The following is a 27680-nucleotide window of genomic DNA, read 5'->3' on the forward strand; positions in this document are numbered from 1 at the left end:
ACATTCTCTGTCCTGCCACATAAACCGTTTTTATTCAGATACTTTTCAGCTTCTTTCTGCCCCGTCCTAACAGTGAACAGTATTGTTAACCCAGCTTGTATACCTGTCTTATGCACCTCAAATAGATTTTGTGAGGATGAAGAGTCGATGTAAAAACTGAAGTTCTATGACACAGGTCACAACCCTTCCTTTATTGGCCCATAGTGTTTTAAATTCAAATGGGATGCCTTGAATGAATTGCCAGTATTCAAAAATGGATACATTTCACATAAAAAAATCAGAGTGAACAGGCAACCTACAGAATGGGAGAAAATTTTTGCAATCTACTCGTCTGACAAAGGGCTAATATCCAGAACCTACAAAGAATCAAACAAATTTACAAGAAAAAAACAAACAACCCCATCAAAAAGTGGGCAAAGGATATGAACAGACAGTTCTCAAAAGAAGACATTCATACAGCCAACAGACACATGAAAAAATGCTCATCATCACTGGCCATCAGAGAAATGCAAATCAAAACCACAATGAGATACCATCTCACACCAGTTAGAATGGCAATCATTAAAAAGTCAGGAAACAACAGGTGCTAGAGAGGATGTGGAGAAATAGGAACACTTTTACACTATTGGTGGGATTGTAAACTAGTTCAACCATTATGGAAAACAGTATGACGATTCCTCAAGGATCTAGAATTAGAAATACCATATGACCCAGCCATCCCATTACTGGTTATATACCCAAAGGATTATAAATCATGCTGCTATAAAGACACATGCACACGTATGTTTATTGCGGCACTATTCACAATAGCAAAGACTTGGAATCAACCCAGATGTCCATCAGTGACAGACTAGATTAAGAAAATGTGGCACATAGACACCATGGAATACTATGCAGCCATAAAAAAGGATGAGTTTGTGTCCTTTGAAGGGACATGGATGCAGCTGGAAACCATCATTCTTAGCAAACTATCACAAGAACAGAAAACCAAACACCGCATGTTCTCACTCATAGGTGGGAACTGAACAATGAGATCACTTGGACTCGGGAAGGGGAACATCATACACCGGGGCCTATCATGGGGAGGGGGGAGGGGGGAGGGATTGCACTGGGAGTTATATCTGATGTAAATGACGAGTTGATGGGTGCTGACGAGTTGATGGGTGCAGCACAGCAACATGGCACAAGTATACATATGTAACAAACCTGCACGTTATGCACATGTACCCTAGAACTTAAAGTATAATAATAAAAAAAAAAGAATGTACAGCCAATAAAGTCACTTTGAAATGTTGGAAAAAAAAAAAAAAAAAAAAAAAAAGGAGGACCCTGCAAAAAAAAAAAATAAATAAAGAATTAGGTTGGTGCAAAATTACTGTTTCCACAATTACTTTTGCACCAACCTAATACTTAGAACAGTGTCTTGCACATAGCAAGATCATAATAAATGTCAACCACTAGAATAAAAAAAAAAAATCTGGATATTTCAGTTTTTCTAGGAAGTTCCATAAATCTTGCAACATGGGATGATGGCCTTCTTCAGTGATACTATTAATACAGCATGTGCAATTTCTGTATCACTGCTTATGCGTTTCTCAGCCCTTGGCCAAATATCAGCTGTTGTTCCTTCGTTATGGTATCTCCTGCTTTCCTCATTTAAATTAGTTGCCTTAGGCTGGGCGCGGTGGCTCACGCCTGTAATCCCAGCACTTTGGGAGGCTGAGGCAGGCGGATCACAAGGTCAGGAGATCAAGACCATCCTGGCTAACACAGTGAAACCCCGTCTCTACTAAAAATAGAAAAATTAGCCAGATGTGGTGGCGGGCACCTGAAATCACAGCTACTCAAGGAGGCTGAGACAGGAGAATGGTGTGAACCCAGGAGGTGGAGCTTGCAGTGAGCCGAGACCATGCCACTGCACTCCAGCCTGGGTGACAGAGCAAGATTCTGTCTCAAAAAAAAATAAAAAATAAATAAATAAATAAATTGCCTCGATGTCTGCAGACATTTAGGGAGTTCACTACTGTTCTCTGAAAATAAAAGTCAAAATTAACAGTACTAGTAAAATGTTTTTCAGGGCATAAAGGTAAGGGTTGGGGAAGACAGACATAAAACAATGAGGAGGTTTATTAATAATGAAAATCACTGACATGTCTTCAAATTTGTTTTTCAAGGCAAATATGTCCCAGGTAAGGCAAGTGGGATTGCTGGCTGCTGGATGTCAGCCGTGGAACAAGGATGTGTGTGCCGCCGGCGGAGATAGGTTTGCGTATTGTGCGACTCTGGCTATCTATATTTATCAGGTAAAATAATGGTAATTCTTTTCCATTTTTAATTATGTCAGGTAAAATTAATATTTAATGAATACATATTTTAAGTCCTTGTTACATGAAAAACATAATGCTATAATTTCATTTATATTTCTATTTTTAAAGTTTTGCGATTTATACCATAAAGGTTTTAAAAGTTAAACCTTTAGAAAACACATTATTAAATTATTAGTAACTTTGATATAAGAAAATTCTTTTATCAGTTGAGAAATGTGGATAGTCCATTAGAGATCATTATAGTAAAATTAGGACAGATATATTTTGAGATATTATTGGGAGAAAAATTCATATAACTATTTTTTTCATGTCCTAGCTCCATTCAGATACCCCTTATCGGTTCATAATTTATAGAGCCAAAAACCGCCTGAATTTCTTCATATAGAAGTGCCACAAGCATGTTAAATCAAAGTCCAGTCTTTCTCCTTAAATTCAAAGTCAGTATCTGAGTGTCACCAGCTAACCATTCATCTAAACCAGAAATGTGATAGTTATCTTTGACTCCCTCTTCCACTCACATCCTGTGCCCTTGGTAGCCAAGAGTGATTCTAATATGTTCCTGATATCTTTCTCGCCTGAACTATTATAATAATCTCTTAATAGTCGCTATTTTTACTTTGGCTCCCACTAATTTTTTGTTCAGTGTAATCAGTTATCTGTAATGCAAATCTAAATTTTAAAGCTTTCAGTTGCTACTTATTCCCTAATAGTAACATCTAAACTTCGTAGTACGGCATTCAAATGCTTTTGTGATCTTCCTGCCTGTCTCTTACTCTGTGTTCCAGGTCTACCAAACCAATTACATTTTTCTAACACATCTCAGTCTTTCATATCTTGCCTTCGCTTACACTAATTTTTCAGTTTGCTTACATTGCCTGTCTAGAGAACACTTTCTCATCTTTCAAATCTCAGCTGCTGTATGAACTCTTTTCCATATTCTATTTTCCCCTCTTTCTTAGTAGTAACGGACCTCATAAAAAGCCTCTCTACATGCTTTCATTTATTAGAAGTGAGTCTTTCCCATCTTTTAATTCTCAAATTTTTGCACACTTTCTGGCACTTAGAAGACATTCATTACTTGTCTTAAAAGAATGGGTTTAAGGAAAGAATCTTGAAACTCCAACTTACTTCGGTTAAGACTCAGAATAACTTGTTTTATTCTAGAGCAAAAATTCTTTTCATTACTACATATTAGTTCATTACTAATTGTATTCTGCTTTATTGAAAATTTAAGAAATAATAGCATTAATGTATAAAACAATCAAATTTCCACAATATAGAGTAAGATTTTAAGTGGTCTATTTCTTAAAATGTAGAAATATCTAGCAAACAAAATGTAACTTCAATGAAACTCACACTTCTTCATTTTCACACCCTTCATACACAACACTGCAGCAAGACTTCTAAATGCCTCTTTTGTTCTCCCATCTACCTCCTTTACACTCTTCATATAATACCAGGCTTCTCACTCCCAAATCCCTCCTACACAATTTCTCTCCTAATCCTAAGTCCCTGTCTTGTATTTTATTTCCTCCTCAAAGAAGAGAAAGTTATCAAGCAAGTCAAACTATTCTTCTGAGGTAAGGATGGTAAAGAAACTCAGTGGGTGAAACCAAAACTAAATTTTTTCAAGTTTCTATATCTTAAATTTATGATGACATTTTATGATGAATATTTAAAAATATTGAGATAAAATTATTAATATAAACAATGTACATGAAAGTTGTCATGTCATTAAGGACTGAAACAAACAAAAATTATCCTAATTTAGAAGGTGATGCAAATAAACTTAGGAGACAGTTCATTACAGTGTCCACTATAAAACCTAGTTTCAAAGTATGCCAATAGAAAATTATATTATTAAATGGTGACATTAATATGAAATTTATGTTAATATGTATTGTTTTAAATATTATCATCTTAATTAAAGTGCTTTGAAAATTATGCTACGTAAATATAACATGATACAATTATTTTCGGAGGAAATATTTATTAAATAACACCTAGCACTAATGCATAGTCAAAGTCTGACAATCGGTCACACTATATTTTTCTGAATGATTAAATGATAATGGGAAATGGTATTAGAATTTTTCCTTAACTGTTGTTTTGTAATGCACTAATATGCTAATGTACCCTAAAAATAGAGTAATTTATGGTCAATCTCAATGTAATAGTACAGTTTAATATTACTGAATTGTAAATATCATAAGAACGCATTAGTAGATTAATTCTTGCAAATAGTTCATTGTTCTCTAGTGTGCTCACAGTTACTATATAGATAATTTGTATGGCAATGTCAATGAAGGTCACTCATATGCCACGTAGCTTCTTCACACATTTACTATATTAATAGATTCTTCTATTAATTTCTAACTTATATAGTAGGGCTTTTCTTTTGGATACATTAGATATCCTCACTGTATCTACCATAGGTGACTTAAATTTCTGAATAATTTGAAACTTAAAATCCTATTTATTTCTAAAGGTATAGAAAACACAATTATGTATTTAAGTAAGTCAACTTAAAATTGCTATTGCTGCAGTGCTAATCAGATGAAAACTCCATTGGTAATGGGTTATCTTTAATAATGTTTTAATCCAAAGTTGTCCAAGAATAGCTGAAGTTATAGAAAGAGAGAGAAGTTATAGAATAGAAAGCCTTAGGAAATACTTATGTGATTAGTCAAAAATTTTACATACAATGTTCACTGCAGCATTATCTGCGATGGCAGACATTAAGTTACTTAGATGTTAAACAGATCATAAGTGTTTATTCTTTCAATAATATTAACGGAATATCTTCAATTAACCAAGCCTTACTGTGTACCAGGATTGCAACTATGAAGAAACAGGCAAAGTCTTTTTATGGAACTTATATTCTTGTAAAGTGTAAGGAAAGGTGATAAGATAAGTAAACAAATAGGTAAAATTTTCAGAAAAAAGTGTTCTACAGAGGCTGAAAAAACAGGTATAATAAGATAGTCATGGGATAGGTTCTCGGAAGAGTTATGAATTAAGATAACATGGTCAGAAAACATGTCTCAGAAGAGGTTCGTTTAAACTCAGACCTCAATAGGAGAATGAGGCCGGGCACGGTGGCTCACGCCTGTAATCCCAGCACTTTGGGAGGCTGAGATGGGCGGATCACGAGGTCAGGAGATCGAGACCATCCTGGCTAACACGGTGAAACCCCGTCTCTACTAAAATACAAAAAACATTAGCCAGGCATGGTGGCGGGCGCCTGTAGTCCCAGCTACTCAGGAGACTGAGGCAGCAGAATGGCGTGAACCCAGGAGGTGGAGCTTGCAGTGAGCTGAGATCACGCCACTGCACTCCAGCCTGGGCGACAGAACGAGACTCCGTCTCAAGAAAAAAAAAAAAAAAAAAAAAAAAGGAGAATGAATAACCGTAAGCAAATCCGTGGATAGGGTGTTTAGAAGCCAAGGGAGCAGCAAGCAGAAGGCCATCAAGTGGAGGTGATTGGCCGTAAAAGAGAAACAAGAAGTTCAGAGGGATCAGGGAGGAACATGATTTCAAATTACTTTGGCTAAAGAGCAGAGATTCGATCGTGTAGAGATTGGAAGGCTGCTTATCAGTTAGGATTTTATTGCAAGCATATGGCTTTAAAAAGTTTGATGTAATAAATACTTAATATCATAATGATTTTTAAAACTTAGAATAGCACTGTGAAAGGCTCATTATATGCTAAAGGGGAGAAAACTATAACAAAAGGACATAACAACATATTCCAAAACATGCTAAAAATGGTAGAGATTAATTCACTAATTAATGCAGTCTCATTTACAAAAGGAATAGGAAAAAGTAGGCTGTTTATTTTTTTCTATTTATATATAAAAACACAATATAATGTCCTGTCCAAAAAACAGTAAAATTAAAAGAGCGAATGACGTCATTGCTCTGGAAGCTTTGGACATCTTAATAGTGTAATAATGAGCAGTTGGCGTATTCAACCCAAATTTTCTTGATTCAAGTATAAGTGAAAAATTGCAGAAAAAATATTCCAAAACCAAGGATTTTTCTTCTCATAAGTACATATAGTTATGGAAAATATAATAAAGCTCTGAATTATCATGCATATTTAAATGTGAAACATTTATTTTTACTTATATTTAAAATGGATGTGATTTATTCTCTCAGTTTTTAATGTTTTTTTTTTCAGCTGGTTGAATATTCCTGAATATACTTGAATATAGACCAAGGCTTGAAATGTGTTCATGTCTTTATTATTAGGTGAACTGATTTTCATGTATGTAGCTTTAGTTTTGTGTAACATGACTATTAATAGTGTATTATCTTAAAAAGGAGCACTAAAATATGTTATTTATATATTTTGTTTTAGTTGGATCGCCGTTATAATGAATTCAAACTTCATGCAATTATGTCTGAACATAAAAAAACAATCACAGCAATTTCTTGGTGTCCACATAATCCTGATCTGTTTGCAAGTGGCAGTACTGATAATTTAGTGATCATTTGGAATGTTGCAGAACAAAAAGTCATTGCTAAACTCGACAGTACAAAAGGTATAATTATAACTGGGATTTATTTTATGGAATAAAATATTTTTATTTCAACAAGCACTATCAATATTATTAGTTCAGCTTTTAAACTGGTATTTTCAAACTTCCTAATGGCAATCTGTATAAGAAATAAAGTTTACATAATGACTCGTGTCCATAGGTACAAAACTGAAACAAAATTTCATGAAATAATTATACTTACAACATACGATGAACTAAAAACCTAGTCAATACCAAATAATTTTATTAATGTTTAAATATAATGTAAGAATTTCCAAAATAAATATAAAATTAGTAATCAGAAAGATGTTCTTATTGAGACAAGTAAGAAGCCTTGGCTGTTCGTTACTCTAGTCCAACCTTTAAATTACAAAGAAAGTATTATGCATATATTTGATGCATTGTTGAGCTGGTTTAATGCCTTTGTTTTTAATTTGGTCAACGTAGAACGTCCTCATCACACCAATTGGGCTTTATGAATTGGAATAATAGCATTATACTCTTTGTACTTAGAATTGGGAACTTGTATTCAATCTTATCCCATCATAATGGTAAAGTTAAGTAATAATTATTCTGTGTTCAGTGTCACAATAATTAACTCTCTTTCTGAGCACCATATTTAGCTCAATTGATTATGGTTTTGAAAGCTACTGCTAGATATGTTTTTCAATTCCGCTTCTTCTCTAAAAAATAATTGTTATAAGTTTGAGGTATAAAACTGAGACATGAAAATCTCACCTTGTTTTGTTCAAATTTCTTTATAATATTCTAAGGCAAAAATACTGGGAATTTATAGGCAATTATCCTTGAATTTGTTTCCATAATAGTAAAACTTCTTTAACTTTTAGACATATTCGATATATTTAGTATATTGGTTTGTCTTTTCAAATTTAGGTCATTAAGAATGCTTAAAATATCAGTGTAATACTTAAATTTTATTACTCAACTGTTAAAGGTATTTGTCAAATGAAGTTAATTTTCAACTAGAAAAATACGGATCTCATTCCCAAGTTTACGTACCCTGTTTTTTTATTTTTACTTAGAACAACCAGTGTATTAGACAGTGAGTAATGTTTGCTCCAATCTCTGAACAAACATTGTAAAAAGTCAGCTATCCAGTGAGCTTCCATTAATGTAATTAACAGTTTTTCTTAAGGCTTTCCATGACAAAAAAAACCAAATTACTTTTGGCACAATACTTTGTGATATATAAACAATGATTGATAGCCTCAATCAAGACTTTTCATATCTCCCCATGTTTTCTAGTCATATCTGTTTGTCCGCCAATCACAAATTCTATAGGTTACTCTATTACTGTTTATATTGATCGATAATGCATTTCCAAGTACTTTAAATCCAACTTTGTGTGAGATTAATTTTAAATAACACAACAAATTTTTCTTGAAATTCTTTCCATCTTTTATGTGCCATAAACTAAAATGTTGCATGATATTATTGTTCTCATAAAGGTGTAACACAAAGTCAATGTTAGGTTATAACTGCATATAATAAACATAAATTCTAAATGTTATGCAAAAGTAATGATTAATTTTATTACCTTCTAGTGTGTCCATGGTTTTATCATCAAACACTATATACATCACATCCATTCACAGGAGAAGATTTTATTTATTCATCAGCTATATGCACCATAGTTCTTTTGTTACTGGATATACAATTAAATAATACTTTCTAATTAACAGTCCCAGAATGATTAGATAATTGTGGAAAACTTTTGGCAAATTTTTCATCTTTTTCCTTTCTTTGAAAATTTTCAGCTATCAATATCTCCCTCATCCAAATATCTTCCTAATCTGAAGATTAAAAGCTTTGATATTTTATTTGCAAAAAAAATTACGACTATTTTTGGTGATTTGCATCTTAAGTTAACACTTTTGAAATGTTTTAGGCTCATTTTTCTTTTTAGAATCCAGCTTAAGCAAAGTAGAAATTTGCATTAAGTGAACTTTTTTTTTCAGCTTTCAGATACAGTTGTTGAATTTGATCTCACCTCTGTATTTTTACTTCTTCCTTTTGTTTCTAATAATCTAACAATCCATTTAAAGGAAAATACATATTAGTTTTTCCAAATGTAAAAATTGTCACCAACTTGAAAAAGTCATACTTTATATAACAGTGGATAATAATACCACTTACCTATCTCAGAATATTGTTAGGAGAATTAAATGGCAGCGCTCATTGAAAGTGCTTGTACATGTCACTATAAAAGTGTTTTCTATTATTATTTTGTGACACTTTTTCTGGTCCCTTCACTTTCCTTGCTGTCTTTCTCTAAATATATAGTCAGAGAGCCAGTATTCTGTTGACCTTCTTCTACTGTGCTGTGTGGTTTGATCCATACAGAGTACCTCATCTCTTTTTTGGGTAAATTCTACTTCTGTTAATGTATCCTAAAACCACATCAACATTTGTATTGGCTTTTTTCATGTATACATTCATTCATTCAGCAAATATTTATGGAGTCCTCATTGTGGATGAGGCCCTGAAGTAAGCATTAGGCTTTGTTTCTGCCTCTTGGAGAGCATAGACTGCTGACACAAACTGAACTTACTATCAGTCAGCGAATTTCGACTCTGTGTCTTTGTTCATATCATTTTCTCTTTCTGGGAAATACTGCTCATTCTATGTATTTAAACTCTACCCCTCCTTCTAGGTATGATTCAAATCTAATTTCTTTCTAGGACAGTAGCACAGTGGTTTCTAAACCTTTCTGCATATCAAAATCATTTGACGAAGCTTGTTAAAAATAAATTCCTTGGCTCAAACTCCACATGAACTGATATGTTATATTCCACTTCATGATTTTGATGCAGCCAGCTGGTATATCAGTGTTGGAAGATGCACAATCTCTCTCTCATAATACTTATTTTATATATGATTTATTTGATCACAATAGCAGGTATATTAACAATTAACTTTTATATTCCATCTTATCGATTAAAAGGTACCTTTACGTAAATGATTATATTTCCTTGACTTTCATGTGAAATAAATGGTCAGCTATTTTTATTGTTATCTCGATTTTATAGATGAGAAAACAGAAATTTAGAGAAATAAAATGACTTGTTTATCTGAGACAAGGCTTAGATTTGAATCTAAATTCCTGATAAGACATAGATTATAACATTAAGTCCATTGTTTTTAAATCCTTATAGTAGCATTTATCTTTTTATTCACTAATCCCTGTCTCCCTAACACATATTTAAAATTCTCTAAAGCAGGAATCTTATCCCACACTACCTTGTACACCTAGAATGCCTAGAGGTCTTATATACAAATACACAATAAGAATTTATTGCTCTAATCTTTAATATATAGTCTACTAAAATAAAGAAGTCTATAAATGTATTTGACTGTATGAAGCAAATGATCATGTCAGTAGTATTTCAACCTAACTAGATACATTTTCTTTCATCGTGGACTTTCCCTACGTATGTTCCCTGCAGTCTTTGGGATGTCTTTATAAATCCAATTCCCAAGTAAGAAAGTAATGTGTCTTAAAAATAATAAACATGCTCTGGTATTTTCATTTGTTTTAGAAATGTAAACAGTGCAAGGACTATTTAATGGTATAATCTTATGCCATATCTCTTTATTATGTATCTGTATTTAATTTATTCCAGGGATCCCCGCCTCTCTTAGTTGGTGCTGGAATGCAGAGGATGCGGTGGCATTTGTTTCCCACAGAGGCCCCCTGTTCATTTGGACCATCTCAGGACCAGATAGTGGAGTGACTGCCCACAGAGATGCTCGTAGCTTCTTGTCTGATATCTGTGTGTTCAGATGGCATACAAACAAAAAGGGGAAAGTTGCGTTTGGTCATATTGATGGAAGTCTATCAATTTTTCATCCAGGTAAGAATGTAATTAGTAAGGTATCGTAAATAGTATGTTTTTCTTATATTTAATTTTGTACTTGCTTGGTCTTTCCAGTGACCAGTCCCCATTTTGAATAAAGCCAAAAGTGACAAAATTTTAATTTTGATATTATTGTTAAAATGTTATCCAGTATTGTACTGAGTCTAAATATACATTTGATGTAAAATGTATATATATTATAATACGTTCAACACAGCTGTGAATATTTCACTTGGAATTAACCTAAATCAGTCATTTTTCCCAATTTGTATTTTTAATCAATTCTTTATTTCTGTATATTTACTAAAAGCAACCTGAATGAACAAGGACATACAACTAGAGGATATGATGGCTTACTAATACTAAATATTTTCCCATTCGCTTATAAAAATACCATTCTGATGCCACGGCTCCTTGGCAGAGGCTTGAAACTGGCATGAAAGAAAAATGATAACCCTTTGAACCCCTATTAGTTAATTGATTTGGCTTAATGAAGGGGTCTGAGAAATTAGTTTATGTTCTTACATAACTAATTTACAAAAGTAAGATTGAAAAATCAAAAATTACCTGAATTGTTTGCTTTCCCCTCAAAAATAAGTATTTTTAACATTTGGGAAAATGCTTTTAACCATTTGATATCACTGTTGATGGATGTGACTTCTGGCTGGCTAGATGGATGAATGAAAGTGCTTTCTCAGGAACACGATAACTACTTTCACAAAACAAATTACATTTAATTTGTGTGAAATTAATGTAAAAAAGAAATCGAAATTGAACAAATGAAATTGTGAAATTTAAACAAATCTTTCTTCAGTAAATAATGTTTCTAAAGTTAAAAAGGATTGTGTAAAACACTGAAACATTGGGGCCATTATATTCTGAATACATTTTAAACAGGGTCTATTTTTACCTTTTAAAGAAAGATAAAAATAAATGTTCATATACTTCTTCCCCAGCTTCTATCTCAGCTCTTTGTCCCTGTCCTCTGTTGTTCCTTCTGGTTGTACCAGGTTTTCATGGGGACAGTTTCACTGATTTGTTGGAGATTAGGATGAGGAGGGATCAATGACTGGTGCTGCTTCTGGATTTGTTGTACCAGGTACCTGCACTGCAACTTACCTGTTCCATCCTTGCACTGGAAGCCGATTCTGTTTTATAGTCGGTCGTTAAGGCTCATAGTTAGGCAATATAATTCCTAGCTTTCTTTGTTTTGATCTGGTGAATACCACTTCTTTCTCTGTAACCTTTATTTCCAGCAGTCTTCCTTAGACTCAGGAATGCAGTCTATAATAAACATGGCCGTATGCTGTGTGGTTCCTCCTCTTACCTCTCTGGGTTATGTAACCAAATCTCATTAGTGATATTCCTCCACTTCTTCCCTGGCCTGCACCCAAAGATTTCATCAGGGTTGTGACACTTTCTTTTCAAGCTAGATCTGAAGAAGATGTGAGCAGTGTGTTTTTATTTTATTCTAAATTGCACTCTAGATATTTTTTATATTTTATGATTTGTCATTTTTACCCTCTTGTCACTGAACTAAGGTTGTCTTTTTCTTGCTTTATTATTATTAGGCATCTTTGAACGTTTCAAGCCATAGGACATTGAGACTTTTTATTGTGTATCTAAAATATAAAACATTGAGACAGTGCATGTTTATTTTGACATAGAAAGAACAGGAAAGAAAAAAGGCTACTTTTGTTTTCTCTCTCTTAGATTTAGAAGATAGAATGTTTAATATTTGAACAATCTGAGCTATGTGCCTTCCAGAAGAGACCATTGTTTTTCAATAACCCCATCTTCCAGTTGTTAAACTAAGTGAAACCATCTGTACCTAAGTCAGCGTGTGTTATTTTTCTGTTCAACCCATGTATTAGTTTACTAGGGCTGATGTAAGAAAACGATAACCAACAGGATAGATTAGAACGACATAAATTTTATTATCTCACAATTCTTGAGACCAGAAGTATAAAATAAGGTGTCAAGAGGGCCGTGCTCCCCCTGAAGGCACTAAGAAAGAATCTGTTCCAGGCCTGTCTCCTGGCTCCCTGTTCCTTGGCGTGTGGCAGTATAACTGCAGTCTTCACGTGGCACGTGGCATCCCTGCTGTGTGCGTGCATGTCTCTGTGACAAAACTTTCCCTTTTATAAAGACATAGTCATGCTGGATTAGGCTCTACCCTAAGGGCCTCATCTTAACTTTAATTGCGAAGGCCCTCATTCCAAATAAGATCCCATTGGCAGGTACTGGGAATTAGGACTTTAACGCCTTTTTTGAGGGAGCACAGTTCAATCCGTAACAACCCAGTACAGACTTGTTAACCTCATTTATTCTGCAGGATTTATTTAGCAATTAATATGCACAAAACATTACAAAAGGTACAATCCTGATAGGTATTTTCCATTTGCATATACATGAGCTAATGGATCATGAAGGAATCACTGCCTTTTAATTCTAACACTACATTCTGGATTGTGAGTTGGAAACTGTTAGCATTAATACCAGTATAGCTAGGCTTCTTCCTGCTCATGAGTTGTTAACCTTATCTTCTTAATGACTTACCAGCACCACAGATGGCTCTATCCCTGTGTTACAACATAAGATTTCTGTCCTCCAGGTTCTTGCAGGAACCTATGACCTCAATATCTCTGTTGTCTAGTCCTTCTCAGAAGAAACAATAAATATGCATGGAGAACTGGCCGCAGTAATGTAGTTCATCATTTTAAATCAGTAATTTTTAAACTATGCTTTGTATGCTTGTATACTTGTGTGTGTATTGAGGGTAGGAGGGCTTCATAGATGATCCAGCTGAGCTTTAAGCCTTCTTCTCACTTTCAGCCTGAAAAGCACCATGCTATCCTGTATTACTTACTGGATTTTCTTGTAAACTTTCTCATGTGAACAGAAGATTCCAGGGCAAAAAAAAATTGGAAAACTGCTTTAGCTATCTCAAATGTATTCTTAGGCCACGTTCATCAGAGGACCTTTTAAAAAATCTTTATTATAATCATGTTTAAATTGAATTGATTTTAGTATTACTCCATGAATGTGCCTTAATGAAATTTGCCTTGTTTTATTTTAGGAATATTGTTGATGACACTGTCTCTATGTAACTGTTACTTAGTGGAAGAAACAGACTCAGTTTCTCCTGCTGTACTCTCACAACACACGTCTGACACGAGATGTGTGAGAGGCTTTCTCCACACATTAAGCTAGTGGTCACCTCTACAGCAGACACTCGCTGTGTGTCCTCCAATTCAATTCCGACATTATCTACCTGGAGATAGAGTCACATCACACACACACTCAGGGATCAGTCCCCATGACTGTCCCCTCTTATGCCAGTTGTAAGCCCCGGCTTATTTTACCTGTGCTTCTGAATGACTGGCTATAAATTGAGGTTCCCATGGCCCCCTCCTTGGATTTGATTAGTTTGCTAGAGTAGCTCACAAAACTCAGGGAAACACTTCCTTACCTTATTATAAAGAATATTACAAGGATACAAATGAAAAGATGAAAAGGGCAAGGCATATGGGAAAGAAAATGGGGCTTCCTTGCTATCTCCAGGCATGCAGCCCTCCAGGAGCCTCCACGTGCTCAGCTTTCTGGAAGCTCCCAAATTCTGCTTCTTTTGGGTTTTTATAGAAGCTCTATTACATAGGCATATTGATTAAAACGTTGGCCCTTGGCGATCAGCCTAACATTCAGTCTATCTTCCTTCCCTGGACATTGGGAGATGAGGTTGAAGGTCCCAACTCTCTAATCAAGCCTTGGTCTTTCCGGTGACCAGTCCCCATTGTGAAGCCACCTAGTGGCCACCAGCTACCTAGTCAACTCATTAGCATACAAAAAGACACTGTAGAGATTCCAAGGATTTTAGGAGTTGTAATGCCAGGAAACAGGGATGAAAACCAAACATTTATTTCACAATATCATAGTCTCCCTTTTAGAAACACACAGGAGACATGTTTTTCTGGCCTCAATTCTGTAATTATGGGATTGCAGCAAGATTGTATTATCTTTCAATTGTGCTTTTTAAAAAGTAAACGCTTCCTTTATGATACTCAGGACTAATTGGTACTGTCTGTTAAGGCTGTAGTCTCTTTAACTGTTGCTTCACTGCCTCTCTTGAGAATGAGAGGACTCGCCCAGTGGATTCCCATGTGGTACCTCAGCAGAATTATTATTTTTTCCATATTTCCAGTTGTGTACATAAATTACAAGGAACAATAAGTTTGTTTGGTGATCCTTTGCTTTATTTAATTAGACTTGTTTTAACTCCGTATCTTTCTGGCTTCCCTATTTGTACTAGTAGTCGGGTGTGAATTATAATTGTGGCAGATGGTAAGATGAATGAGAAGGGAATAACAGTAAATATTAAGATGCCGTTTAAAATGTGCACCACTATTCTAAACATTTTAATCAAATTCATTTAGTCATTTTTTAAAACTCTGTGAGATAAGTATTGTTATATTCTCCATTATTTAAAAAAAAAAAAAACTGAGGCACAGGGAGATTAAGTATCTGGTCTGAGGCAGCAAAGCTAGTAAGAAGCAGAAGTAGGATTGGACCCAGGCAGTCAGCCAGCTCTGATATTTCTCCTTTTAAATCACTGTATGATATTCTTCATTTCAATAAGCATTTTCCCTGTTTCTGTGCTGCTGTAACCCAGTGAAATTTGTTTGTGGACTAGATCTGAGTATATTATTTATCTGTATATTTTCTTACCGCTTTTCGGTAACAAATGGGAGACACGTTCAAGGCACGAGAAATTGCCAAAGCAGAGTATTGAGTCTGACTTTCATCAGTAGGACAAACAAATTTTTTCTGCATTCACATGTCAGTTATGCCTTCTGCATATAAATACCACGTTTGTATTTTCAATACCCTCAGAGATAGATATTGTACAAGGAAAAAGTTAACATCATCCAAATTATTGATCTTTTTTGCAAGTTTTTTGGAAATAATTATCTCTATATTTTAATAGGTAATAAAAATCAGAAACATGTTCTGAGACCTGAATCCCTTGAAGGGACAGACGAAGAGGATCCCGTTACAGCCTTGGAGTGGGACCCACTGTCTACCGACTATCTTCTAGTGGTTAATTTGCATTCCGGAATTCGCCTCGTAGATTCTGAATCGCTTTCTTGCATAACCACATTTAATCTTCCCAGTGCAGCAGCTTCTGTGCAGTGCTTAGCCTGGGTTCCCAGTGCTCCGGGGATGTTTGTAACTGGAGGTAAGCTAATGCCCATCCCGCAGAGTTTTAAATATGTGTGTGTATTCTTTCACTGAATTTAGGAAATTGTCCTTTATAGGTTGATTTTGTGGAAAATTTATTAATAGCTCAATTATTATCATTCATTGTAAATTGCTAGTGTACTTTTATTTATATTGTGTGTCATTGATGATAAATAAAATGAAATGACAAATATAAATGAAACTTAAGGTCCACTCTGCCAGGTTTCTGGAAATACCTTGGAATATATTATATATGTGCACACATGTGAGCATGTCTGTGTATGTGCAAAAGACAAAGACAGTTCAATTTCAGGCATAGTAGGATGACAGTGAAGGTGCCGACCAGAAAAACAATTACCTGATCAGAGCTTTATTAGCTTCACTGTCTTAGTCCATTTTGTGTTGCTATAACTGAATACCACAGAATATTCTGCTGTAACAGAATACCACAAGCTGAGTAATCTATAAACCACAAAAGGTTTATAGTAATCTAAACTATAAACTAGATTAGTTTAAGGCTAATCTAAGGAGGCTGGGGTGCCCAAGAGCATGACACAGGCATCTGGGGAGGAACTTCGTGCTGCTGAAAGCAAGAGAGGGCAAGAGCATGAAAGCAAGAGGAGAACTAGCTCGCTTTTATAACAAAGCCACTCTCACAATAAATAACCCACTCCTACACTGTCTATAGTAATCCATTCATAAGAGTAAAGCCCACATGACCTAATTGCCTCAGATTAGACCCTATCTCCTAACAATGTTGTATTGGGGATTAAGTTTATAACACAAGAATTTGTGGGAGGCATTCAAACTCTAGCACTCACTGATCCATGGGTTGAACGGATACTCCTTCATGGTTTCCTAGTCATGAGAGAATTAGCAAAGCTAAGTAGTGATAGGGGATGGGAAGATGGGGGAATTGAGGAATAATAATTAGAAACTAGATAAATGACTCTCTACTTTTACCATTTAATTGTGTTCAGAGAGACCTCTGGAAAAACAGAATATGTTCAGCTACTGTATAAATACTTCCCATATTTGCTTAGTGTAAAATAATAGACAAAGACTCTTTATAGTCTCAAAATTTTAAATTCTTTACTTCTTTAACACTTAACATAATACTGATGCCACCCTGTATCTTTGGGTTCTGCATCCGTGAATTGAACCAACTGTGAATGATAAATGTTAGGGAAAAAAATTCCACAAAATTTCAAGAAGCAAAACCTGACTTTGCAGTGTGACAAGTACTACGTTGAATCCATGTGAATCATGTGATGTGTAGGCATTGGATTAGGTATAGCAAGCGATATGGCTTAACTGTGTCTCCACCAAAGATCTTATCTTGAATTGTCATTGCCATAATCCCCAACTGTCAAGGCCTGACCCAGGTGGAGCTAATTGGATCATGGGGGCGACAGTTTCCCCTATACTGTTCTCGTGATAATGAGTGAGTCTCACGAGATCTGGTGGTTTTATAAGTGTCTGGCATTTCTCCTGTTTGCCCTCACTCCATTCCACTGCCCTGTGAAGAAGGTGCCTGCTTCTCCTTTGCCTTCCACCATGATTGTAAGTTTCCTGAGGCCTCCCCAGCCATGCAGAACTGTGAGTCAATTAAACCTCTTTTCTTTATAAATTATCCAGTCTTGGGTATTTCTTTATAGCAGTGTGAGAGCAGACTAATATAGTAAATAATCTGGAAATGATGTAAAGTATATGAGAAAACATGCATAGGTTATGTGCAAATATTATGCCACTTTATGTAAGAGACTTGAGCATTCATGGATTTTGTTATCCATGGGAGGTCCTGGAACCAATCTCCCATGGATAACAAGGGGCAACTGTACATGAAAGTAGATGGATTCTTAATTTATATATCTTAATTGCTTTTAACTTTTCAGGATATAATTAATAATAGGCATGGAATTTTTTTTTTTTTTAAAGACAGTGTCTTGTTCTGTCATGCAGGCTGGAGTGCAGTGGTGCAATCTTGGTTCACTGCAACCTCCACCTCTGGGTTCAAGTGATTCTCCTGCTTCAGCCTCCCAAGTAGCTGAGATTGCACTGTGGCACATGCTACCACACCTGGCTAATTTTTCTACTTTTAGTAGAGACGGAGTTTTACCATGTTGGCCAGGCTGGTCTCAAACTCCTAACCTCAAGTGATGCACCCGCCTCAGCCTCCCAAAGTGCTGGAGTTACAGGCATGAACCATCATGCCCAGCCCAATAGGCATAGAAATTTTTAATGTCTATTATTACTATTACTGAAATATCCTTCACATATGAAATTCACCATTTTTAAAGCATGCAGTTCAGTGGTTTCTAGTATATTCACAAAGCTGTGCAATTATTACCACCGTCTAATTAAAAAACATGTCATTATTCCCCCAGCCAACCCTGTACTCATCAGCAGTTACTCTCCATTACTGCCTCGCCGAAGTCCCTGATACACACATGTGCAAACATAAACTGCTCATTACTTTCTGTCTCTGTGGCCTTGCTTCTTCTGGACATTTCATGTAAATGGAACCATTCAATCTGTTGCCTTTTGATTCTGGCTTCTTTCACTTAACGTAAAGTTTTCAAGGTTCATCCATGTTATAGCATGTATCAGTACTTCATTCCTTTTTATGGCTGAATAATATGTCATTATATGGATATAGCAGGTTTTGTTTATCCATTCATCTGTTGATAGACATATATATTGTTTCCACCTTTTTGCTGTTATAGATAATGATGCTATGAACATGTGTGTACAAGTTTTGGTGTGGACTTTTGCTTATTATTCTGTTGAGTGTTTGTCAAGGAGAGGAATTGCTGAGCCATATAGTAATTCTATATTTAATCATTTGTGGAACTGCCAGACTCTTCTCCAAAGCGGTAATTAAGGTGGGAATTTTGGAAGAAAGGAGACTGTCTGATTGGTCTTCAGGTATATCTGACAGTCCTTAATGGCTGAAAGTGGACAGTGGAGCAGTTTATAAACATTTCAAAGGTAGAAGGATTGATTATTTAAGGTTAGAAATCGAGGGTTTTCTGTGGCTGGCTATTTCCTAGAACAAGTGTGTGTCAATAGGGTCTTTTTTTGTGGTTGAGTTATTATAATGATCTTTATTGGAGGAAGTTGCCAAGACAGGCAGTTTCTAACCCTATAAAAGGTTTTGGAGCAAAAAAGTAGTGAAACATGCCAAAAATTTAAAGGTTAAATAGTATTTCAGCTTTTGGTTGTACTACTGTATGGTATTGTTATTCAAAGGATGTCAATAATTAGTCCTAAAATATTTCCAGTTGAAATTTTGTTATGCTTTTATGTCTAGGCATTTTAGTTTCATACAAAATTTGTTAAAATATGCTTTTTCCCTGATCTGACTAGATTCTCAAGTGGGTGTTTTACGCATTTGGAATGTTTCAAGAACAACACCTATTGATAACCTTAAGTTAAAGAAAACAGGATTTCACTGCTTACATGTACTTAATTCTCCTCCAAGAAAAAAGTGTAAGTAAAAATGTTATCAAAATTTTAATTTTTAAAAAATATTGTATTTTCTATCAAATAAAATGATATAGTGATATATCAAATACTATATGCCACTGAAAAGCAATTTTTTAAAAAAGGCTTTGATAATATATGTGCTCAAGGAACCATCAAAGCTACACAAGATCTAATATTACTAAATTGAAAATATTTAGAGTCAAGTTACATTTTTTAATGCTACTAAATAAGAATATTTAGATAATTTCAGATTACATGGAAAAGATGAATCAATGATATTGATGAAAATAAGTTAGAAATATTAAGAGTGATAGGATTAGATTATCTGAACTGAATTTATGTTTTAAACATGGCCCGTTTAAAATCTGTACAGTTTATAACAAAAACAACCTAAATATTCAAATTATAGGATCTAGTATACATATTACATGTTTGAATACCAGTTGTCACTGGATTAGTAGTTAGTATTATGGATCTTCTGTATCTTCTTTATTTCTGTTCATATTTTCTGTATCATTCATTGCCTCTGTAATTAAGAAAAAATATAATGCACTTAATTTATAAAAAGAAAACAACTGGAAATTTGGGGGAGGTTTAGAATTAGAACTTTTTTCAAATATCAGGGAAAAGTAATAGACTTCCAGTTATGTCTGTCACGATTGCTCTGTGTGGTTGGTAGCATTCCCGTTTTGTATAATATACCATAAAAAATATGGGGTAGGGAGTTCAGTGATGAAAAATTTACAGTGATTGTTTCCTTCTGACTCTATCTTTATAAAATACTAAGTAATTAACAATGGCTATTCAAAGTAATGTTATTTTGGTGTCTAATTGGTAGGCAATGGCAAGTAGTAGAAAATCTCTGTATTTGAACCTATACCCCTTGTACAAAATTGTGAAGTACCTAATAAATCTAGAGCCTGGAAGCTAGGAGAGTCTAGAAATATTAGGACTAGAGAAGTAATATGCTGGATGCTGGCTCACTGTTTCGGGATCTTGCAGTTTTTCTGTCATTGTTAGTTCCTTTGTTTAGAAACTTTGAACTGCCATGTCATGGAATGTCTGATATGCCAGATTCTTTTCTTTCACATTTTTTCCTTACTACAAAAGTAGCCCATGTCCATTAGACAAAATCAGAAAATATGAAGAATAACATACCAGTCTTGTCATTTTCGAGCAATTCTTTTCAGATTACCTCTTGTTTGACTTCTAGGTTTTTCCCTCAATTTTTTAATATAACAGAAAGTATGGAAAAAGAACAATTGTGAAAATGAAATTTTAAAAAGTAAACATACTGAATTCTGAAAAGCATGATTTACAAATAGACTGGTGCATAAAAGTTGTCTAACCCACCTATAATGTCAATTAATTAAAGTGTTAGAAAAACCAATGATGGATTATACTAATTTTTAACCAAAATATCAACAAAATTTAGTGAACCAAATTCATTGCTACCAAATGCCTCTTTCGTCATTTGTGGTTCATTCTAGTTTGGACTTTCTTTGATTCTCAGATTCTGAGAAATGAATGTTATCCAGAATAAATGAACTAAGAAAAATTGTATTGTATTTTAATTTTTAAAATACTGAGAAATATTTTCCATATTCCAGTGTATAATTTAATAGTAGATTGGTCTCATAATTTACTGTAGGGGCATTATTTTGTATTATGTTTACGAGAAAATATTTCCATTCACATTCGAAGGAAAAGCTTTTTGGAAGAAGACAAAATATGGGATAAATAATATATAAAAATAAATACAGTGATATTTATGTAATTGAAAGTAGGAGAAATCCAAGTCTATGAACAGTAAAAAGAAAAAAACAAAAAAAACACCTAGGAAGAAGAAAGAAAATTGAGATGCCAATGCAGGTCAGATAGTGTTGTGATTCTTATTTTGTGCTAAATTAAAATGAACTATCCATAATCTCAAAAAATTATTTTCTCTGGCTTGGAAATTATTGGCAGAGAGTTACTTGTTTTAAAAGAAAAAATTATATGCATATATGTTTGTGTGTGTGGAAGGAGGGAATAAGTTATTATGGCAGGATTTTGAAAGAAGTTTATAATTCAGAAACAATCATGCTGCGCTTTAATTTATGGGGTGATAAGAAACCACATATTCACAACAGATTGTGATCCCTCAACACGCTAATTTTCGTCTCTTGGCTCCATCTGTACTTTAAAATAATATCCAATTTTGTGTTGTATTTTTTGGCAATCCCAAAGAAGTGCTCATGTGGTGGAAAATATGATCATTGCCTAAAGGGTTTACTGGTACAGATTCTGGAATTTTTTTTTTTTTAATGAAGAATCTTTCTAAATTAAGTTCTGTGGTTTTATTCCATAAGAATGTTTTCTTTCCTTCTATTTTAGTTTCAGTCCAATCTCCAACCAAAAACCATTATACATCCTCAACAAGTGAAGCAGTTCCACCCCCAACTTTGACACAGAATCAAGCGTTTTCTCTTCCTCCTGGTCATGCAGTGTGTTGTTTCTTGGATGGTGGAGTTGGACTTTATGATATGGGAGCTAAGAAGTGGGATTTTCTTAGAGACTTGGTATGTATTTAGTCATTTCTTTATTATACATAACACTTTTTTGTGTAAACCCATGATCTTTACTTCTACCTGTATCTTAATATTATTTGAAATTATTTTTGTAAGTAATAATATATTAGAAATTTATTGTAGCTGGTTGAAACATTTTAGAAAATGCATAGAATGATGATAAAACTACTAAAATAATTTTTAACCACTATAATTTTAAAATCTTAATGTCTACTTATATTTTATGTACAATGGAAAATTACATAGCTGTAGTATATTTTGGAAGCAAAACGAGAATAGAATGTCCTTTCAAGAGAAAAGACAAGTTGATCTCTGCCAGTTACTCAAAGCCTTATTGTTCCCATTCGTTGAGTAAGGTTGGATTATGTTTTCTAAGATTTGTTTCTATTGTTGAATCGTTATGATACTTAAGCGATTCCATGAATTCTGTTTTTATGATAATTAAGCCCCTATATAAGATAAAATACAACCTTCTCGAGATCCCACATTTTTGTCTGGTTGTGTTCGGTGGTACAGCCCTACTACCTAATATAGTGTCTGCCACACAGCAAGACTATTAAATTTTGTTGAATGAATGAATGAAGACGTGCAATGATACATATTGTGTTGTAATTAATATTTGTCAAAAACCATCGTCTTTAATTTTCCCTACTTTAGAGTTTCTAAAAATGCCCCTGTCTTTTTCCACTGGTTTGAATTAGACTAATCTGGACATTTAAGAAACTTTTAAATGCTAATTATTTTCTTTTGATCTTAGAAAAAAAATCTAGAATTGTAATTGTCCTTGTAACTGAAGGGAGAGAAAGAATCAGTAATATTGTATCTTTTCAAGACTTCTCTTTTAATTTTATCCTCAAATGAAAAATTGATTTATAGCAAAAATATTTTTAAACTAATCTGTAGCTTAATTATTTTTAAATTTTCATTTTGTAGATATTCATTTGAGGATGATATAATTTTCTTTTTACTTTAACTTTTCTTTTTATATAAACTGTTTCCTAGTGTGGTAAACTTTTTGTGTACTTCAAATTACCGTTTATTTTCAAAAAAATTTATGAAAGGGAAGGGAGAGAAATGTAAGAATACACTTAAATCTATAAAAAGTTATGTAAGCAGAAGAGAAGTCATGCAATCTAAATTCAATAAATTTTCTATGACACTTCATATTAAAAGTATATTTTACTTAAAATCTGTTCATTTATAATTCTAATAAATGCTGAATACTAAATACTAAAAGCTGCTTGATTATAAATTATCTCAGTTGCTTTTCTCACTTTAAATTGTGTGCCAGTCAGGAGGCAGTCATTTTTTCCTTATAGTTTCAGTTTTCTTAACATAGACCCAAATTTGAAATTTCTCAGAGTATCACCAGAAGAAACAACTCTGAACTGCTGTATGTATAAAGCATCTCCAAAGATTCCAGATTACATAGGATAAGAAATATATTATTAATATTTTTTAAAATCTTACATAATTTTAAAAATCTTATTAATAAACATTCCAAAAGGTGTACTTCCATGTGAATATTTGCTTCATTAAAATTAAGAAAAATGCCACAACATTTTCCTTTTCTTACCCACCTTCCTCTTGGTAAGAAGAAAACACGGAAGAAACATTTACAATTTCGTTCTTGCTATGTGAATTTTCATATTTCAAAAAATAAAAATTTAAGGCTTAGCAGTGAAATAACATTTAAAACTGCATGTAAGTCCCTGCCTTGATTATGTTCCTAACATTGGAAATGACCACGTGGGACAGCTGCAGCCAGGTGAACCAGTGACTCTAACAACATTTTTCCTTCTTGCTAACCCTTGAGATTTTTCTTTCCTTTACCTCCACCTAAAGGAGAAACTTTACAGTACTTTTGTAGTTTCCTAACGGTTGTGATTTGTGGTATTAATGGAAGTACAGAGTTTTAAGAACTTTCCTCTCTACCCTTATTCTATTAGTTGAGGACTAGCAAACCCTGTCTTTGTACTTCAACTCCGTCTCTAGATCCCAAATGTTAGTTTCGTTTGCTTAAAGAAGAAATTTCTATTCCCATTCCCCAGCATTAGAATAGTTGTAATTCCGGCTATTTATGTTGGTCTCTTAATGGATTTTCCCAAAGGCCCACAGTAGTTAAGCACTACTTTACTGGTATATGTTTACGTGCATCTGCATATACCACTTTATAGTCTTGTGGGTGTTTGGGATCCAAATCACTGTGTAATGGGAACAAGTATTCAGGTTCCAAAGAATAGACTTAGAAAATTTTGGAACAAGGCTCATTAAAAATTGGACTTATGCCTGATTCTTTTGTTTCTGCTAAAATTATGAGGTGCTTTAGGAGCATTCGTATAAAAAAGGAATATTTGCATTAAATGACTTTTATTTGAGTTTCATCTTGGTCTTCTATTATAGTGCCCGATGACATATGGTAACTATTAAGTTAATTGCTTTATAGATTTCTAGCATAGCATTCTGTAAGTTTAATAAAAATAGAAAATATCTTTTGCACTGAATTGAAATTGAAAAGTGAGACTTCTGAACATCTTTGAGTTTAGTTGCTGATTTGAGGAACCATGGTTGACTAAAATCTAGGTCTGTACAAAATAATACAGTCATGGCACAGAGAAAATTCAGTCACCATAGTGATTCCAGTTTTCTGTTTTTCTTGCCTATATATTTTTGCATTAATATTTGGAAAACCATACTACATGTGTCGATTTGAGTATACATTGTGGTTCGTCTATTAGTAATGTGAAGTTTTCTCAATAATTATGACTCTTTATGCCATATTCCTAGGGACATGTGGAAACTATCTTTGACTGCAAATTCAAGCCTGATGATCCTAATCTTTTAGCAACAGCTTCCTTTGATGGCACTATAAAAGTCTGGGATATAAATACATTAACAGCAGTGTACACATCCCCGGGTAATGAAGGTGTTATTTATTCCCTTTCTTGGGCTCCAGGTAAGAGATATTTTATTGAAATTGGGAGTGCAATGAAATGGCTTTTTAAAGTTTTATATTCATCTGAGTTACTTTCTTCCTCTTGATCTCATCTTGTTCTAAATGAATGTAGAGCAAGTTAGTGTGAACGTATTTGTTGATTCTCTTTTTGTGAGGTTTAAGAAGAGTCTATCTTCAGAGGCACTTTGATTCCTGGTGTCCTCTACATAACAAGTCATACAGAAAAACCACAGTAATCAGGATTATCTTCACCCATCTAACATTAGTTGTATTTCCATGGCTACGCCTTTAAAAGTATAATACAATTTACATGATAGAAGTTTTCTGGAAAATTTTAATGTAAATCCTGTTTATGGTTATATATCAAGTAAGTTCACTTGTAACCGTGTAATTCTATATTAAGTTCACCTTTGAAATGTTGAAGAAATTGTATGCCATAGTAAGATCTTATCTCTGATCTTAGATGCCACCTTCTACCTTGCTGTACATATAGAGGAGAGACGGCCTATGAAACCTCTGACATTGTCTCCCAAAACATTATTTTCCCATAGCAAATAATTTCACACACCTAAATGAATTTTTCACTTTTAAAGTATATGTAATGGTTTACTTATTTAGCCTAATAGTAATATATTAATTCAGTAACTACATGCAATGTGGATATAGCTCATCCTTATTTTTAAAATTATTTCTTCATACACAAGGATTCTTAACTTTCAATATGTGGGCCTCCAAGGGTTCTATATTTCATCAGAGAGCTTGGGAATTGCTTAGAAATTTATGAATATTTTTTTTGTGTGTGTATATATGCCTATATCTGTCAAAGAGTGTCACAGTACTCAGATTTTCAGAGTTTCATGATACAAGAAAGGTTAAGGACCACTGCTTTATGTATCCTTCCTCTCCTACAATGAGGAGAATTATAGAAAAAGGTTTTACTTACAACTCTTAATGACAATGTTTGACCTTTAAGCAGAACATAACTGAGCCTGTTATCTTGATTATTGCAGTATGCACCTCCACAGTGGGTTACCTTGGCTAGCAATATAGGAATTGCACCAGCCAGTGCAGTCACCTTGCACTAGAGCTCTTACTAGCTGAATACTCTTCATCCTACAAAAGTATTTATCTGAAACATAAAACATAAATAAAACTTGTGACTGTAAAAACTATTGTTTCAAATCATAACACAGAAGATCTAATCTGACTTATAGCATTCTTTCGCTCTCTACATTGAGAATTTGCAGCAAGAAAGTAAAAATGTTAGAAAATGGAAATTCTGTCATTTTCTGTTATGTGATTACTGGTGAATCATGACTTTGAGGTAAATGGGGATAGTATTTAAAAGATCCATGAGGGTTGACAAGGATGGAAATAGAGGAGGATATAGATAATTATATAATTTCCTCTGTATCTTAGTGTAGATAGAAGACAAAAAGAAAAGCAAAGCAAATAAATTTTGAAACATATCCCCAATAATTTAAGAACCCCAAAAGGAGAGCAGAATAAAAATGTTGGAAATATGATGAGAACATTTTAGTGTGTATACTCGTTTATCAGAAAGTAGTTTCTCCGTATTTTTATTCCTAGATTGCAGACGACAGCCGCTGCTTTCTTCTGATGGAGAAAACCTCTTTTTTCACTGACTTGCAAAAGGCACTTATTTAAGTCCTTGACCATTCCCTTAGCAGTAGTTTTATTTTCACAAATATTTTTTATTTCTTAAACACAGAAAGCATTGTTTATGTTTTTATGGAGAAACTGTATTTTTCATGTGATCTGTTCGTAGAAATACTTTCATAACCATTAAAATACTACTAATCATGGAAATATGAATACAACTGAATATGTGACAATATTGAGGAATTACTGTTCATCTCCATGAGAGTCTGGTCTTGGTCAATGAAGGGGTCCCTGTCTTTTAGACATGCGTACTGAAGAGTTTTAAGAATGAAATAATACGATGTCAGAGATTTACTCCAGAGAACTTCAGCAGATGCTATAGACAGAACAAGACTGGCCATATTTTGATAATTGTTGAAGCTGTATAATGGATACATTAATTGTATTATTTTATCTGTATTTTATGCATTTAATAATTTCCAAAAAAATTAAAGAATTAGTTTGCAAATCTCAATTCTTACATTTTCACAAGTTATGTTTTTTAAAAAGAATTACATTTGTGGGAGACATTTAGTATAATGTCTAACAAATTGTTTCCTAAGGTGGTTTAAATTGTATTGCTGGGGGAACTTCCCGAAATGGTGCTTTTATTTGGAATGTTCAAAAGGGCAAAATTATACAACGATTTAATGAGGTAAGATTTATTTATTGCTACTGAATAATATAATGTTTTATACCATTTTGTATTTTGTAAATATTTTTATTTCGTAATATAACACTTAATAATCAGGTGGTATGTATGTTCTCTCAATTAGAAGAAAATCCTAAAGGATGCTCACATACTAAAATGAATTCTGAAAATTGTAGCTGAGTCACCTAAAGTTGCATTAGAGAGTCAAAGGAATTTGGGGTCATCTTCCACAAAATCTAGGCAAATACTAAATAATAGGAAGAAGACTAAACTCAGAGCAAGTCGCAAATTATAGTCCTGGTTCTGTTATTAATTAGCTCTCGACATAAGGGGAATCATTTTATTGCCCTAAACCTGTTTCTTC

General features: G+C 33.8%; 1 protein-coding gene across 3 annotated transcripts in view; it reads left to right on the top strand.

Annotated features, from left to right (window-relative positions):
* WDR17 (WD repeat domain 17) overlaps positions 1-27680 on the top strand; it is a 118342-nt gene that overhangs the window by 46651 nt on the left and 44011 nt on the right. For all 3 annotated transcript variants that reach the window (XM_078002736.1, XM_078002734.1, XM_078002735.1), the window contains 8 exons: positions 2175-2303; positions 6691-6874; positions 10516-10746; positions 15734-15985; positions 19357-19479; positions 21853-22037; positions 24834-25002; positions 27228-27319. In XM_078002736.1, coding sequence (XP_077858862.1) covers positions 2181-2303; positions 6691-6874; positions 10516-10746; positions 15734-15985; positions 19357-19479; positions 21853-22037; positions 24834-25002; positions 27228-27319 — 1359 coding nt within the window. In that variant the 5' untranslated portion in view covers positions 2175-2180. The remainder of the gene's footprint in view (positions 1-2174; positions 2304-6690; positions 6875-10515; positions 10747-15733; positions 15986-19356; positions 19480-21852; positions 22038-24833; positions 25003-27227; positions 27320-27680) is intronic.

Source organism: Macaca mulatta, chromosome 5, assembly GCF_049350105.2.
Source record: "Macaca mulatta isolate MMU2019108-1 chromosome 5, T2T-MMU8v2.0, whole genome shotgun sequence".
NCBI lineage: Eukaryota > Metazoa > Chordata > Mammalia > Primates > Cercopithecidae > Macaca > Macaca mulatta.